A 17,420-nucleotide genomic window follows, 5' to 3' on the forward strand; every position below is an offset into this window, starting at 1 on the left:
AATGTGGTCAACTGTGTCTTTTGCTCTGCTGACGAACCACTGCCAGCTGTCAAATTTAAAAGCCGTCTGCCTGATTTCTGATTCATATTTGAGCTACTGTTTTGCTTCTTTCCGGTATTTTTCTCCACGGTACGGGGGACTTCTTAAATTCAAGCTGCGGGCTCTATTAAACTGGATGTAGCTACAAATTATTGTAGCTACATCCAGCTTGTAAATATCGGCTAGCTAAAGTTTGAGGGGAAGACACTCCTTAAGTATACTAATTAAAGCTGGTCTTGAGTTTGTGAGGTCAGACTACTTTAATTCAGTCAGTGCCTGTATGTTTGTAGTCACTGCCTTTACTGGACTCTAGTGTTTTACATCTCACCAAAGCTGTTTTTTTATTAGATAAACTGATGAAGACACAGAGCTGAAGGTATTCTGATTTTGTACCACCTCTCTGTTTCATTCTTAGACATCATGGGTCGTGGCTACATAGCAGAAGAAGCTGTGGAGGGATATTTGTCTAAATTATGTGAACAACAATCAGGTCTGGTGACAGGAGTGCTTATTGGACAGGTAAGGTTATTATGCACAAACATCTGCCTTGTATTAGACCATATGTAAAAGTTTGCTATGGCTCACTTTAATTGGTAAAGTCCTCCTTCCCATGCAAAAACACAAGCTGTATTAAAATAATCCCAAACTGGTCTGAGACGATAAGTCTCACATTTAAGATGAGCAATATAGCCTTTAAAAACGATTGAAACAGTCATTTAGTGATTGAAATAGTTTGCAGCTGTGTGATGGAGCACTGGATTTCATGACATGATATGAAGTGAAAAGGTATGCTATGTGCGGAGTGAATCATTTATATCACTGACTAAACATTTTAGTCCTCAGCCCAGAGGGATTTTGTTGTCATGGCTACTCGGACGCCCCAAAGGGATGAGTCCACTGCAGCAACTGTAAATTCCCTGGACAAGGAGTGGGTCACTGAGCATGCTCGACAGGTAGGTGAAGGGGTAATTACTGTGTAATCAGTTAATGTGGAGCGTTTTTAGAACACATGGGAACATGCTTTGGTAATACAGGGAACTCATATATTTTATATTAATAAGAAGAAGTAAAAAAATAATGACCAAAGGATTTTAACTGATTGTGGTGATGACCTGTTTATCTTCTTGCAATTTTGTAAATTAAGAACAAAAAATTAAGAGCAAAAAGTATGGCTGCCTGAGAATCTTCTGCTGATTTCCAGGTGTCCAGGATGCTGCCCGGAGGTCTGTCCGTTTTGGGAGTCTTCATCATCACAGACACAGATGCCAAAGACACACTAACCACTCTCAGACAGGTGAGAGTCATAGCACAGCATAGCCATTTCCCAAAGCAGGCATCCATATTTTGGTATTTGTAATATTCCGAAGAATTCTCAAGATTAAGTTCTACCTGGCCGACCTCAAGAGAATGGGTCCCCCTTCCTGAGCTGGGTTCTGCTCATACGAGGAAGTTCTTGAAAGCCTTATGCACATCAGTGTAATCTATTGATCTGATCCATGTGTGTGTAGCTGGTGTTTGCAGTGGAGAACCTCATCTCCTCGGAGCACCTGTGGAACCCTGCAGAGGATGATGTCACAGACTGCGTCACACTGCACATCAACCCCAAAACCAGAAAGTATCCTTCATCCAGATAAAGAGATAGCCTTGGCATTGGCTCAGATATCTACCAGATACTGTGTATTGATATTCTTTAACCTCAAACACCAGAACTGTGTGCAGAACCTTTGACATCAAAGACCCCAAGGTTAGTTTGCACATTATTGTTTGTCTGATTGTCCTTATCAGAGTGTGTATTCTGTCTAAGCCTCATTTCAAGAGATCATTTTTTTCACCGATCTGCCTTGAGCAAAGGCTGACTTGCTTTATAAATACTCAGCCCCTTTACACAAACACCTAAAGGACAATCTGAATTATTTTGAATACCTTCAGCTTTTCTCAGAAACTTGGTCTGAGTTGTTCTAGATCAGTTGACAGGGAATGATTTAGATCATGGATTAAGTATTCAAGCCTTCACTCAGGTTGTCTGAACTGACTCACGGTCAGTCCAGCTTGGTGTTGTGCGTGTTATTCATACGGTATCAATGTCTTTGGCTGTTCCAGAGCGTGGCCAGGCCCGCGGATTGGAAGTATCAGTCGGGTGTGTGTTCCTCGTGGGCCACACTGTCATGTTGTCTAAATGTGGACTTGTTGCTACCACTACCAGACAAAAGAACCAACACAAACAGCATGGATGAATGTCTTAAGGTTAGTACACACGCACACACTTGTTTATAAATCCTTTTTGGGAACTTCAGTGGAACTGTTCTCAAGTCAGTCTTTGTTTCAGGAGGGTCTGAAAGCGTGGGCACACCAGATTGAGAGTGGAGTTTGTCTGATTGATGGAAAAAAGCTGCCAGAGGACTCGGAGCTCACAGTCGGACAGGTTGTATAAAACATGAAAACAGTGCTTACAGTCTATTTACTGTACAAAACTTGTATTTTTAAATGTGCATGGGAAAACCATATGTTTGGAGCTTTACTCAAGGGGAATAATCGCTCCTTTAACGTTTTATCTGCAGACGGACAGTAGCTCATCCGCCTCATACATCAGTTACTTGAAGCTTGGAAAAAAAACTTGTCACTGATCAACTACCTTACAAAAAAAAAAAAAAAACAATGTTCAGACACTGTTGAGCCATATACTTAAACTATAGGGAGTCTCACATTTGTGTGATTACTTAAAAGCAGGAGTTTTTAGAACAAGTATTGTGATAAAGAATAAGGGTTCTCCCGTAAAGATGGAGTCGATGGCAATGGTATTTATCCATACATATTTAACCGATACATACCATATAAAGTGGGGCTATTTTGTGCACTAACAGACTGTCTAATATAGATTGCGGTCTCCTGATATTACACAGTAACTGATGATCTGGAAAGACAGGAGTATAATTCTTACCTACTGTGTTTCTCTGTAGAGGAGAAATGTGCGACAGACATTGACAGCTCAGCTGCTCATCTCACTGGTAAGAAACGCAACACACAGAAATACAAACACGTGTGTGTGAAATGATCATAGCTAACGAGGCTTCTAGATCAACTTGTCAGACATTTGTACATGACCGTGAAAGAGGACCTTGACTTCCTGTGTCTTAGGACAATCAGAGGTTAACAGATGCGGTCCAGCAGTGTGGAGGCAGTGTGTCAGTCAGAGGAGCAATCCACAGCAAAGCTTATCTACACAGCAACAAACCGAAAGCCAAGCACGCAGAGAAGGTAACACTTTAATACATTAGACACAAGGACATGAAACTGAAAGGCGAATCCCAAAAGTTTCTCATTAAAACCTTTCTCGTTGCCAGCTGCTGAAGAGAGACGTGGTTTCTACGGTGACCACGAGGGTTCAGATGCTGCTGGAGGAGCTACTAACATCAGAACAGGAGAGCAAGGGCAGCAGCAGAGACAAACAACAGACAGGTATAATCATTTGCTTGTGGCTTTAGATAGTTAAGGTTAAAGGTCGTGGACATGGCTGGGTTGCAGGTCTGAGTCAGCCTGCTGTAGGGACAAAGGACCTCTGGTAGGGCTCCTTCCTGCTCTGTTGGTGCAACAGTCTCTGGCTGAAAGAGCTACCCAAGGTCCTAGCAGTCTTATACAGTCAGAGGAGTTGTTCAGGATGTTGGACAGTTTGGACAACATCCTCCGCTCACCTACCTGCTCTACAGAGCCCAGAGGACAGTCTGGGCTTTTCTTCTCTAACTGGAGTTGTGAAGTCCTGAATAGTTACGGCATAAATGCAAAGCAAAACCCATGGTGTGATTCCAGGTGAAATTGATTAATCTGTGTCAAAAAAGCTGGCAGGACAGGAAACCTCTTAAAAAAGCACTTTAGAGCTATTACTGTCGTTCAGAATCAAGGGTATGGAAGAGAGGTGACAGTCCTCAAAAACCAAGAAGTCCGGTTGCATCCTACTCAAGAGTTTAGCATCATCTGTGCCCCGATGGGAGCAGTGTGAAGAATGGGTAGAGGGGGTGCCTGGGGTTATGGTGCGTGCTCTCCGTGTGATGGCTTTATTGTTGAGGTCTGCATGTTGTGTGTAGGGTTTGTGTTATTTCCCTGCGGTCCTTCTATCTCTGCTATGCTGTCTAAATAAAAAAACGTTCGAAAGCAGCTGAGTCAAGGAACATTCACTGTGACAGCGACTGCTGCTCACGTGTACCTTCTGGTAGTTTCACTTCTTTTTCCTTTTTTTTTTTGAACAATCTGCTTATTTGCATTTTCAGTTGAACACGTATTCAAATCACAGATTCAATAAATGCGCACAATAGATCCCCCCAACCCCCCATGGTCCCAGATCCTCTAAAGGAAAGGAAAATACAAAGGAGAAAATCATGTGATAAAGAAGAAAAAGAACGAGGTAAGATAGCTGAATAGAATGATGATAATAAAATAAAAATAAAAGTAAAACAAATAAAGGAGAAAAAACAAAACTACAATGGATTAAGTTAGCAGTCTTCACCCAAATAAGCAAAAATATCCTCTACTAGTTCCAGTTTGTCACATCAGTAGTATAGTATAGTAATTGAAATAAGTCAGAAAAGGCATCCAGACCTTGTTAAATTTGTCCTTATTACCTCTCAGAGTGAATTTGATCTTCTCTAACTTAATCTGAGACATAATGTCCCTGATTCACCTACCATGGGATGGGGGTTTAGAGCTCTTCCAATTTAACAGTATTTGGCGACGGGCAAGTAAGGTAGTAAAGGCTACAACATTGTACATACACTATATTACCAAAAGTATTCGCTCACCTGCCTTTACTCATTCTATGAACTGAAGTGCCATCCCATTCCTAACTCATAGAATTCAATATGATGTCGGTCCACCTTTTGCAGCTATTACAGCTTCAACTCTTCTGGGAAGACTGTCCACAAGGTTGAGGAGAGTGTTTATAGGAATTTTTGACCATTCTTCCAAAAGCGCATTGGTGAGGTCACACACTGATGTTGGTCGAGAAGGCCTGGCTCTCAGTCTCCGCTCTAATTCATCCCAAAGGTGTTCTATCGGGTTCAGGTCAGGACTCTGTGCAGGCCAGTCAAGTTCATCCACACCAGACTCTGTCATCCACGTCTTTATGGACCTTGCTTTGTGCACTGGTGCACAGTCATGTTGGAAGAGGAAGGGGCCCGCTCCAAACTGTTCCCACAAGGTTGGGAGCATGGAATTGTCCAAAATGTTTTGGTATCCTGAAGCATTCAATGTTCCTTTCACTGGAACTAAGGGGCCAAGCCCAGCTCCTGAAAAACAACCCCATACCATAATTCCTCCTCCACCAAATTTCACAGTTGGCACAATGCAATCTGAAATGTACCGTTCTCCTGGCAACCTCCAAACCCAGACTCGTCCATCAGATTGCCAGATGGAAAAGCGTGATTCATCACTCCAGAGAACGCGTCTCCACTGCTCTAGAGGCCAGTGGCGGCGTGCTTTACACCATTGCATCCGACGCCTTGCATTGCACTTGGTGATGTGTGGCTTGGCTGCAGCTGCTCGGCCATGGAAACCCATTCCATGAAGCTCTCTGCGTACTGTACTTGGGCTAATCTGAAGGTCACATGAAGTTTGTAGCTCTGTAGCAATTGACTGTGCAGAAAGTCGGCGACCTCATGCGCTTCAGCATCCGCTGACCCCTCTCCGTCACTTTACGTGGCCTACCACTTCGTGGCTGAGTTGCTGTTTTTCCCAAACGCTTCCATTTTGTTATAATAGAGCTGACAGTTGACTGTGGAATATTTAGGAGCGAGGAAATTTCACGACTGGATTTGTTGCAAAAGTGGCATCCTATGACAGTTCCACGCTGGAATTCACTGAGCTCCTGAGAGCGGCCCATTCTTTCACAAATGTCTTGTTTCACAGTCTGCATGCCTGAGTGCTTGAATTTATACACCTGGGGCCAGGCCAAGTGATTAGAACACCTGATTCTGATCATTTGAATGGGTGAGCGAATACTTTTGGTAATATAGTGTATTTAATGGCCAGTCACAGTCCCCAGGTCTTACACCAAATAAAGCTATCAAAGGAGGTGGATCAATAACTATACTAAAAACCTCACTCAAGGAGTTAAATATTGCGAGGCAGAATATGCGAAGAGTGGGACATGTCCAAAACATGTGCATTACGGTCGCCGGTGCCTGTTTGCCGCGGTCACATGTAGGGTCGGTATTGGGGTAAATCTTAGCCAGTTTGGCCTTGGTTAAGCGAACACGGTGAACAATTTTAAATTGTATAAGGCCTTATCTACTACACGAGGAAGATTAGTGCACTTGCTCTAAAACTGACTTCCACAGATTATCAGAGAGAGGTGTGCCAAGATCTTCCTCCCAGAGAGTCCTAATATTGGCGGTGGGCTGAGGATTTGTGTTGGTTAGTGTGTCATAGATCCTTGTGATGGCACCCTTATGACCTGCCTTTTTGGCTAGTAGAGTATCTACGGGTGTCTTTGGAGGTAGCTCAGGGAAGGGATAGTAATCCTTCTGAATCTGAAGATAGCGGAAGTGTGACTGGAGTAGATCAAATTTTCCTGCCAGTTGAGCAAATTATGCAAATACCCCCAGTTTCACTTCTTAACTGTGACTTAAATGATAACCACAGCAACATTAGGCAAGAAGTGTTTCAGTTCAAGCTGTCCCATTATCATTTTTAAAGTATGTACCAAATCTTACCATACCTCACCATCTTTCTCTCTTCCAGAGCAATGCTGCCTTCCTCGTCGTATCTTTTGCCCAGTAAAAGTGAGTGGCCCGGTGTGTGTGTGTGACTACCAGTTCAGTGACGAGGATTTGTCAGAGGTGACTGACCGACTGAAGGAGATGCTGGACATCAGCGCAGCGGAGGAAGACTTGGATACCCAGCAGGAAACGATTGCTGAAATCACAGAGAGTGATGTGATAGCAGGTAGAAAAAAAAATACATATGCATTATTCAAACACTGTGGCTCCCGGTGCCGGTGGTAGCTGGTGTGTGTACATGTGTGAACGAGTGGATAGATGTGTTATTGTGACTGTAAAACGCTTTAAGCACCAATAGGAAATAATGAAGACCCATATAAATTCAAGGCTGCAGTCTGACTGTCTGCCTTGTCCAAAGTCTGAAGGACGGACCTTCCTACAATCAAAGTGAACTTGCATGTGATGCATGTCTGCATTCAATCACAGGCTGAGATAAGTAGGGCACAGACATTGTTTTTGTTGGAGAAACCTTAGCTGACAGGAGACACAGGAAAACATTTGTTATGATGTGTTATCAGTGCAGGGCATTCAAAGGACAGATCTGTGGATTTGTATCTAGAACAATTAAATCCAAAGTCCAGCAAGCTCTAATTTTCGAAAAAGGTAATTTTGAAAGCTAAACTCAGTTTTTGGAAAATTCTATTACAGGCTCTAAACAGGCTCCTTAAATAAGCTACAAAAAATGTGTTAACAAGTGAAGAGTGGTTATAACTACGTCACTGAAGCTGACGATAAAACTTTTGTTTGATTTCAGTCATTTACCTTATTTTCACAATAACCAGTCAGACTTTCTGATATATTATATTATTGTACTTTATGAATTTGTGTCTTGTTTCCAGAGCCCGCAGTGAAAACTGTTGAAGTGCTGGAGCCCCAGAGAAACAACTACATTGGTAAAGTCACATACAGTTAGATTGTTGTAGCAAGTGGATTGATCGACAGTAGGCTATTTGCTTAATATGCTGCACATGTTTTTTCCAAACCTCTCCATTGAACTCAGGTTGGTATGATTTGATCCAACCCAATCTACTATAGCATAACACAAACATTTAGCACAAATGACCTGCTGAAGACTGATTTTTAAAAGTATTATATGCATAGGTACGTGCATACTTGTGTGACTATCATCCTGATTCCTCCACTCTTTGTTGTGTAGGTGTTGCCATGGCTACTGCTGTCGCCCTACTTGCCACCGCTGCCTCGATGCTCTATCTCAACGACATTTGAGACGTATGAACACATCAGAATAAAGTAATTTGTTTGGAACATTTCTGTCAAGTGTGTGTTGGTCAAATCTGCAAATAAGAGATAAGGTTATGGAAAAAAGTCCCATAGTTGTTAATTTCCTCTTGGGAAAAACTGTTAAGGAGGACACTGTGTCATGTTCATTATATACCACAGGTCAAAAGTTCAGTTGCTTGCTGCAGGGGAGTTTTTGATCAGTATCGCATATTTTTTCAAACCATTTCCATCACATGTCCATGTCCATTAATTGGAGAGATCTGTGTAGTTTACTGAATTAAGATCACAAATCTTGTGGAGCCTGCCAGTCCAGTTTGTTTTGATTAAAATCCAAGTAATACAAAGTCTTTATTCATTGAAAATCCTGTGAACAACTTTAACCTCTCGCCTTGCTGCAGTGTGTAGAAGCGTACTCCAGGACCCCCTGACATTGCTGTAGGTGTGGTTACAGGGGCACCAATAAGGGATTCTGGATGTGGTCGGAGGTAAAACATTAACCAGAGAGCACAGGAAAACATTGCTTCAGTCAGGGGTTAAGTTAAGCTTTAGTACTGGCAAATCAGTTGCTCAGAAGCAGCGTGTCAATAACATCTTGCGGTTTGTGTGCAGACAAATGTTATATTTGAGAACATACTGGTTATTGATTCAGCTGCGAACTCTTGTAGTTGCTCCTAGAAAAATAAAACTGAGATGTGTTTTTTCACATCTTGATTACTGTGGGTCAGTGAAGCAGACCAGTCTGCTTGTATAGAATGCAGAAATATCCCCAACATTAGCAAAGCAAAAGTGCTGGGGAGACGTGATAGAGTAGAGCAGAGTGAGAGTTCAGATAGACTAGGAAAAACAAAGCTGCAGTGGGAATGGATAAAGATACAAAGGGTAGGATATGAGGAGAAGAACTGAATGAGAAGAATGAGAGGACCAGACACTAATGGCGGAAGGTGCGTTTCTGGAGTTTGGACTGCAGCAGTACTTTCAGTGTAGGCAAAGTCTGAGACGACCACGAAAACGCTCAGTAAAATTAGCTAGAAATGAAGTTCATTTTACTTTTTATAGCACAGCATTTATATGAGGGCTTTAGTTACTTTGCAAATTAAGATTTTCACAAAGCAATACAGTTAGTAGATTGAACTACTATAAAAACAGGAAGTGGTTTACTGAGCTCTTTCTCCGGGAGTGATATGAGACACTTATCCTCGCACAGAGTATTGTATTACATAAAAACATTTTTCTCCTGCCTGTTGCCATTACAAACCTGACTCCCTTTTTTGACGCTGATGTTCAGTAATAATAATAATAATAATGCTTGGGTGAAATTCCCAGGGTGGCATTGCTGGTTTGTTTATTTAAACAGGTACAAAACCTTAGCACCATCGCCACGTCGCACAGAAAAATAAAATGTATTCATTTTGATTATTATTATGCTACTATTACTTATTATACTACTTTGAATTTGTTCATGTGTATTTTTAGTTCAGGGCTTATTGCTTTATTGTTCAGTGGTAAAAGTAGTTCAGTAATGTCGAAGGAGGAATATTTTCCTCTCCTTCAGCCCAAGTTCTTTATACCTATTGGAAAGGTTAGTTCGACTATGAATAGACCACCCGACAACTTCTCTCCAATCAACAATTTATTTGACACGCAGAGAATAGGTACAGAGTCAGCGCTGAGACTTCAACTTAACCACCATAAGGATGTGAGAAGAGAAGCCCCCAACTAAGAGAACCCCCCAACTAAGTGTAAACACAGGTTTTATTCTATCTGGGCTCCACCTGGATACAATAGGAGGAGCGCGGCCTTTCGTGTATCAGTGTTCTTCTATGTGTGGCCGAGGCCGACCCTAACTGATATCTTCAAGGTGAATTACAAGTGTGGTGCATCTTATCTAGTGAGCAAGCTGAATCGAAGCAGTAAATAACCCCGTATCTGAACAGGACAAAAAGAAGAAGAACACTTCTTCCTGTCCTGTTCTGTTTCTTTCCATAACTCCTTTATATCTAACAGTAATCAATCCGAATACCTCGCCTCACTCTTCAGGCCCATAGTGGTGTCTGACCTCAGGTAGCTGATGCTTCCTCTGGACAGAAGACTAAAGAGCCAACAAAGAGGAGAAGAAAAGTGGAGGGAGTCAGTGAGTAAGAAGGGAAGGAGAGGGTTAAACACTTATGCAAATGAAAAGACGAGAAAAAAAAAATATGCAGGACTCACTCCAAGTTTGAGTTTGAACTTGACAGATTACAGTACGGTGGTCACTGTTTGATCTATCCAGAGCAGAGGTGCAAAACCCTGAACGCTGCACAATGCTGCAGAACTTTCACCCCAGAGAGTGATAAGGGCTCCACCTCTCAGTCTGCTCTTTGGTCGAGGAAATGGGGCTGTCCGCTGGCTCTAAACAAGTTTCCGTCAAACGTCTCCGTTAGAGGAAGGAGCAGGACTGCTTAAAAAAAACGGTCAGCTGTCAGATAGTTCCACTCGGAACAGAGCAGTCCCGGACAGTGCTTCGGACCTCTAATCCAGGAAAGCAAACGGGGCGCACACAAGATCTTCGCCACGCATTAAAAAGGTTTTATTCCAGCAGCTGGACGGAAGGATGATGTTGAGTAAAGATCTTCCAGACATTGAGGTAAAATATTCTGGTTTTCTCAGCAGGATTCTTTATTCGCTGGCTTCATTAAAATAACCATAATTCGTCTTGAACGCAAGGTAAAAACATGCAAAGTCTGACGACGACGTTTGTTGGCGAAGCGTGTCCTCTGACAGGGTTTTTGTTAAAGAAGGAATCCTAATCTGATCTGTGGTACGAACGCCTGTTTCAAAATAGGCTACAGAAGTAAATAAACTCCTTGTGGGGAATTTTCAAGTAGAAACAAACGGGGATCTGGGGATTACCTTCAACCGTTTTCGAAAGACCACTAATCTGAGACGTGACAGGCCTACTTTGAGTCGGTCCCAATATTAATCTGGTCCCTAATTCTGGTTTCGGTTTAACGGCAAGAAGTGGAATATAGTCGAACCCATGTGTAATCAAAATAATAATTTTCAAAATAATTCAGTTCACTGGGAAACATTCAGTTCCTTTGGAATAAAATTTAGGAACTGAATCCGAAAGTTAAGTCAAATGCTAACCCTCCCCATTAGTCCCCTCCTTCATGGAAGTGTAATATTAGACTGAACTGGTTTATTCAGCAGTTTCACTCAACACCAAAAAGGCTGTTGTCCAAAAAACAAAAACAAAAAAAACAGCAGTCTGAGAACACAGCAGACAGATGTGTCCTTGGCTTCCTAGCGAAACGAAAGTAAAAAGTAAGCGGCAACCTTAAAAATCTGTCACAAAGTGATCCACAATAAAACAATCCAGATGAACCAGAAATGCATGTAAAAAATAAAAACATGGCATGACTCAAACGCAAGTCTGAAAAGATGGGTCATCCCGTGCCTTCTAAAAGATGTTTTTTTTTAAGAGACAGTTCCAGAGTTTTAGTGCCGTGACTTTGAAAGCTCTGCCGCCTTTAGTTTTGAACCTAGAGTGAGGAGCTGATGAGTGATTTTGATGCAGAGTCCTTAAACTTGAACCATACATTACAAATGAAGTGAAAAGGACAGGGCAGTAGAATTCACGTTCACCAGTGAAACATTGATGCAGCTGAACTATTGCACAGATAAACCCTTAAACATCAGTGGAAGACAAAAAAGTGACACACAGCTAATTTATCATCGCACTTTTATGGTTCTCTTTCCGAATTAACCGTAATAAGATGCTTCTAAAGTGAGTATATTTTGACAGTAACTTTAAAGGCAAATAGGTTAGTATAGCTGAGATGTGCAACAGGACATATTTACTTTCATCATCACTTTTTCGGGACAGACAGTAGTTGCAAGCCGTATTATTTCTTAAACAACTTGTTATTCTTCCAACATAACGTGCTGCAAGGATTAAAAGGTCAAAAGGCCATGTTATGTAGTCCTAATACGACCTTGTTATCTTACGGAACAAGACGCGCGTACAAGGTGCAGATAAGTGGCACGTGTGCCCGGACTGCGTATACTCCAGGCGTGCTCATGTAACGATGGGTAATGGGGAAATAGTTCCAACTGACCATTTTAAGGTTAGGATTAAAGTGAATTCAAACCTGCAGTCAAAACTGTATGAATTGCTGTAAGGAATTTGGAGTTAAACGAGATATTTCATTTCTTTGTTTCCGTTGCTATACGTTAAGTCAACAGGTCATATAACGTCAGTGCACTGACCTGGCCCTATCCATATCTTATCTTCTTGACCCCAACCATCGAAGAAGCCATTTCCTTTTATAACTCCAGCCTTTCCTGGAATATTCTATCAGCAGGTGTCTGTGTGTGCTAAGAAGACAGATAACACAAGAACTTCCTCTCCATCATGGTGATCAGATGGAAACCATGCAATATGTAAAACCTGTTACAATTTAGACTTTCAATTTACACACATAGCATGCAGCATTGTGTGATATGCGTGTCTTTATACATTGTTGGAATGTCAAATGCAGATTTTAAAACAAGTGCGTCAAAACAAATCAAAATATTTGTCCCATAAACTGTACATGAGGAGAAGACAAGCCATATCTTAGCAGACACTACTATTAACATTCATTAACCCTCCAAACAGCTGATGAAACAAGATATTTTCTGTCTTTGTTATACAATAAAAAATGGATCACAGCTATATTGCTGTGATACATAAAGTGTATTTGTATTCTAGTTATCTAATTTATCTTGTGGCGTCCTGCATTGGCCACTTCTTTGCACTGGCCAAACTGATGCTGTGGAGCTTATGACCTGTACTACAGCCAGACACCAGGGGGAGCTGTTTTTGCCTTGGCTTCACTTTGGAGGAGCTGTTCCTCTGTCCATCTTTATACAGTCTATGGTCATGCCCAAGGACACTTTAGCTAACACAGAAGGAGCCAGGGCTTGAACTGCTTAGTTTAACTCACAGTTACCTGCTTCAGTGTAGCTAAGCACATTTCCCGTAGGAGAAGCAGAAATGTTAGACAATTCTACTTTCATCTGTTAAAGCTTGAGAATCTAATATTGCATATATTTCATCTCACTTTTCTTTTCAGAGCATCCTGGCTCTGAACCCCAGGGTGAAGAGTCATGCTCAGATCATGTCCACAGAGGGTAAGAAGAAAGAAAAGAAACACTGGAAGAGAAACCCTGAAAGGAACTGTGATGTAAGGCACACACACAAGATTTCCTTTTTTTTTTTTTTTTGTGCAGTTTAGTCCTTGTTCCACCATTCGTCTTCTGTACTTCTTCATCCTTTTTCTTTCTTTCAGTCCTGCGTCAAGTTAGAAAACAACTTTGACGATATCAAGCATACAACACTGAGCGAACGAGGAGCTTTGCGAGAAGCACTGCGGTGAGAGTAAATTACTTGGCTACTGCTTTTTTTTTTTTTTTTTTTAATATATTACCCTCTATAACTGACTAATCCTCATTTACATTTAACAGACAGTTGTTTAAAAAGGTCACTTCAGTCACTTTATGAACCCAAATGAGAAATTTGTCCTGCAGCCAAGCACAAGAATAAAGGCCTACACATATGTAGCTGCTCCACCTTTAGAAAAGAAAATCAACACTTAAAGAGTTTAGAACTGCCAGTCAAAGATACAGTATGTCTGCTCCTACACGCAAAAGGAGTGATACTACTGCTACTTCTTAACATAAGCAAGGAATGAATGTTACCACTGCAGATTGCCATGAGATGTTACACAGGTAGTATCTCCGGGTGATGAGGCCAGTTTCACTAAACCTGATGATTCCCTGAGCTATTTCCTAATTTCCCAGTTCATATACACCAATCAGGCATAACATTATGACTACCTTCCTAATATTGTGTAGGTCTCCCTTGTTCCAAAACAGTTGTGACTCATCAGAGAATGGACATGGGCCTTCTGATGGTGTCCTGTGGTGTCTGGAAACAGAATGTTGTTAGTGGGGGCCTGTGGGTCCTATGGGTTGAGGGGAGGGGTCTCTGTGCATCATCCCGCATGTTTTTTGAGTTGTTCCTAAACTATTTTGGGGGTTGCCTGGTCTGGTCTGAGAAAAAAACATTAACTACTTATAAGTTTCTTTTCTAGTCGGGTTTTTGTAAATCACTGAGTCGTGTTGACTTCACATTCACTTACTATTTGTTGTTACAAGTATTTTCATCTAACTACGTTACACTGCAAACCTGTGTTTAGGTGTCTAAAATGTGCCGATGCTCCCTGCCAGAAGAGCTGCCCGACTAACCTGGACATCAAGTCATTCATTACAAGTATCTCCAATAAGGTAGGTACACACCCTGCTTCTTGCATGGATGCAGGCACAATAACACTAAATATCTCTCCTCTAATGAAGTGAGGAGACAAAAAGTAGCAAAGAAGAGAAAATGATGGGTGATTTTATGCATTGACAACAGAACTACTATGGGGCAGCACGGTCCATTCTATCAGACAACCCTCTGGGTCTGACCTGTGGGATGGTTTGCCCCACATCAGAGCTGTGTGTTGGGGGCTGCAATCTGTATGCTTCTGAAGAAGGACCCATCAACATCGGAGGGTTACAGCAGTTCGCCGTTGAGGTACAGCTGTCTTCTCTGTATCTGTCAAGTTATTTCCAGAAAACGCATATCGTGCCTGTTTAAACTGATAAACTTTGTGTTTGCAAATATTCACTCATTCTGAATTTAATGCCTGCAACACGTTCCGAAGAAGATGGGACAGGAGCATATGAACATCACCTCTCCTTTTAACAACACTCACTAATTGGTAATGCTTTGTAGGTGGAATTCTTTCCCATTCTTGCTTGATGTATAACATTAGTTGCTCAACAGGGTTCTTTTATATGTATATATTTTTTTTTTTTTGGGATAAAAACATAAAGACAACACAACAGAGTATAAAAAGCAATGCATGAAATCCCTTTATTTAGCAGAAAAAGAAAAGTGAACATTGTCTCTGTATTGAAGATTACAATTTGTCATATACTGTAAACCATGTTAAATAAAATTTAATGAATAAGAAAACAGATAAATAAAAAATAATAACAATAATAATAATTAAAGCTGCAAGCAGCGTTGAACGGGCCCTCGCAATCCACGCCTGTCGGCGTCCGGCAAGGACGGGGTCACCGCAGATCTCAGGGGATACAGTGGAGTAACAATGCACCGTGGCACGATAGCTAACAGTTCACCAATGACAGGCAAAGTCTTCTTGCTTCAAGGATTTATTTTGTCACTCCCAATTGAAGTTTACTGTGAAACTGAAATACACACGAAGATGTTTAAATATAAAATTAAGAATATATCTTAAGTATCTCTAAGTATCTCTTACTTCTCTTTACATCTAGTAAAGACTGACAAATACTGTTAATTTATGTACATATACAACTACCTCCCCTTAGTTTACTATTCTATATTTTTATTCAGTCTATATTTTTTATTATTATTTTATTGTATTTCTCTATCGGTGTACATTACACTTATAGGCTATTGCTTACCTTGTGTGCAAACTACTGTTTACTGTAGTACTATATATTTTTTACTACTGGCTGCAGGTACAACAATACATTACACTGTGCATTGTACTATGTATAACTGTGCATGGGACAAATAAAACCTACCTATCTACCTATCTATCTACCTATCTATCTACCTATCTATCAATCTACCTACATATCTATCTATCTATCTATCTATCTATCTATCTACCTACATATCCATCTATCCATCCATCTATCTATCTCTATCTATAACAGCGATGAATAAACTCCGCTAGCTTAATGCTAACGTACAATGGGAAACACCATAGACAGGCTAACGGAACTAGCATCGCCATAGCGGCGGCAACACCAAACTCTTTTGAATGTATTCTCTCTGTGGCATTAACAAACAGTTGTATAATTATTCTCTCTGTGTCATCAAAGTATGTTAAAACAGCCTCACCAATCATTAGAAGTTTAGCCAACACACACACACACACTCTGACATTCAGCCAGCAGAGAGAAATGATTTGGCTCCATCTGCTGGACAAAGTAGCGAACTACGTGTGCACTGATGATGAAATGAGGGAGAAAGAGCAACTTTTCACTTTCACTACCATAAAAGGCCCTAAAGTTTAACGAAAACTCACAATCTTCGCAGGGAGTGATCATGAAGATCATAAGTATGTCGTGATAACATCTGAAGACAATAAAAATCATCCCGACAGGAATGGCAGCTCATACAACAGACTCTATTTAAATCAGCCCACAATAGGTGGCGCTACAACAATTGCATGAATATTGACATATGGATGTGTTCAGTTAGGGACCAGTAACAATACTGTAAAGTTTCATGCACTTTGGACTGAATTGAAGCATGTTTACAGCACGTTTAAGCACGTTTAATGCAACTTCCTGTTTCATGGCGCGTCAAAAAAACTTTGAGGGGCCAGCAGACCCACGCCACATCGACGAAAAGTCAAAAAGAAAATATGCTCATGTTCATCAAGGGTTCAACTACCTAATTCCATAGTTTTTGAAGTCTATCTGATAGGTTTAATGCCTTAAAAAAAAATGATGATTAATTCCAATTTTCTCCAATTTTCTCCAATTTTCACACTTTTAATCAAAATAGCAGACTTCCTGTTGGGTTTAGAATATGGCTCCAAGAGACTTTTTTGTGCGTCCTGGGATGTTACATATACGTGACATATTTCCAGATTTTTAGACGCAACGGGCTTCAGGGGCTGGTCCGTACAAGGTCCGTAGGTGGCGCTACTGAGCCATTTTGCCACGCCCATGCTCGAGGCCCTGGTACATTGCAATTTTCGGGCAAACGAATCTTTCTGCAAATTTTCAGGACTTTTCGTGCATATTTGAGGTCGTGAGAATTTTTTAAAGACCCAGAAAAGAATAATAATAATAATAATTAAAGCTGCAAGCAGCGTTGAACGGGCCCTCGCAATCCACGCTTGTCGGCGTCCGGCAAGGACGGGGTCACTGCATTTCTCAGGGGATACAGTGGAGTAACAGTGCACCGTGGCACGATAGCTAACAGTTCTCCAATGACAGGCAAAGTCTTCTTGCTTCAAGGATTTATTTTGTCACTCCTAATTGAAGTTTACTGTGAAACTGAAATACATACAACAAAAGATGATTAAATATAAAATTAAGAATATATCTTAAATATATCAAAGTATCTCTTCTCTTTACATCTAGTAAAGACTGACAAATACTGTAAATTTATGTACATATACAACTAACCCCCTTTTAAGTTTACCAGTCTATATTTTTATTTTTATTTCATTTTATTTCTGTAACGGTGTATAGTACACTTATATTGCTTACCTTTTGTGCAAACTTCTGTTTACT

The 17,420-nt window shown here is 41.0% G+C and overlaps 2 protein-coding genes across 2 annotated transcripts in view; both read left to right on the top strand.

Annotated features, from left to right (window-relative positions):
• Positions 1-2: 2 nt before the first annotated feature.
• Positions 3-8,072, top strand: odr4 (odr-4 GPCR localization factor homolog). The gene is made up of 14 exons (XM_084545837.1): positions 3-129; positions 455-558; positions 876-992; positions 1,241-1,333; positions 1,548-1,654; positions 1,747-1,783; positions 2,140-2,283; positions 2,366-2,461; positions 2,997-3,044; positions 3,175-3,294; positions 3,381-3,495; positions 6,769-6,972; positions 7,646-7,699; positions 7,963-8,072. Exons 2-14 carry the CDS (start codon positions 460-462, stop codon positions 8,031-8,033), a joined length of 1,305 nt encoding a protein of 434 aa, XP_084401963.1. The 5' UTR covers positions 3-129; positions 455-459; the 3' UTR covers positions 8,034-8,072.
• A 2,405-nt stretch (positions 8,073-10,477) lies between these two features.
• The window catches only part of dpydb (dihydropyrimidine dehydrogenase b), a 32,645-nt gene continuing 25,702 nt past the window's right edge, over positions 10,478-17,420 (top strand). Inside the window, exons 1-5 of the mRNA XM_084547394.1 lie at positions 10,478-10,671; positions 13,145-13,255; positions 13,361-13,443; positions 14,270-14,357; positions 14,488-14,649. Of these exons, the coding sequence (XP_084403520.1) occupies positions 10,639-10,671; positions 13,145-13,255; positions 13,361-13,443; positions 14,270-14,357; positions 14,488-14,649 (477 nt within the window). The 5' untranslated portion in view covers positions 10,478-10,638. The remainder of the gene's footprint in view (positions 10,672-13,144; positions 13,256-13,360; positions 13,444-14,269; positions 14,358-14,487; positions 14,650-17,420) is intronic.

This window comes from Chelon labrosus (genome assembly GCF_963514085.1).
Source record: "Chelon labrosus genome assembly, chromosome: 6".
Lineage (NCBI taxonomy): Eukaryota > Metazoa > Chordata > Actinopteri > Mugiliformes > Mugilidae > Chelon > Chelon labrosus.

Bases quoted from the DNA above. Each gene is read 5' to 3' on its own strand.
- odr4 (XM_084545837.1), top strand. From the start codon at position 460: ATGGGTCGTGGCTACATAGCAGAAGAAGCTGTGGAGGGATATTTGTCT. The intron at 993-1,240 runs GTAGGTGAAGGG...GCTGATTTCCAG, and splicing joins TCACTGAGCATGCTCGACAG to GTGTCCAGGATGCTGCCCGG. The intron at 2,462-2,996 runs GTTGTATAAAAC...GTTTCTCTGTAG, and splicing joins CGGAGCTCACAGTCGGACAG to AGGAGAAATGTGCGACAGAC.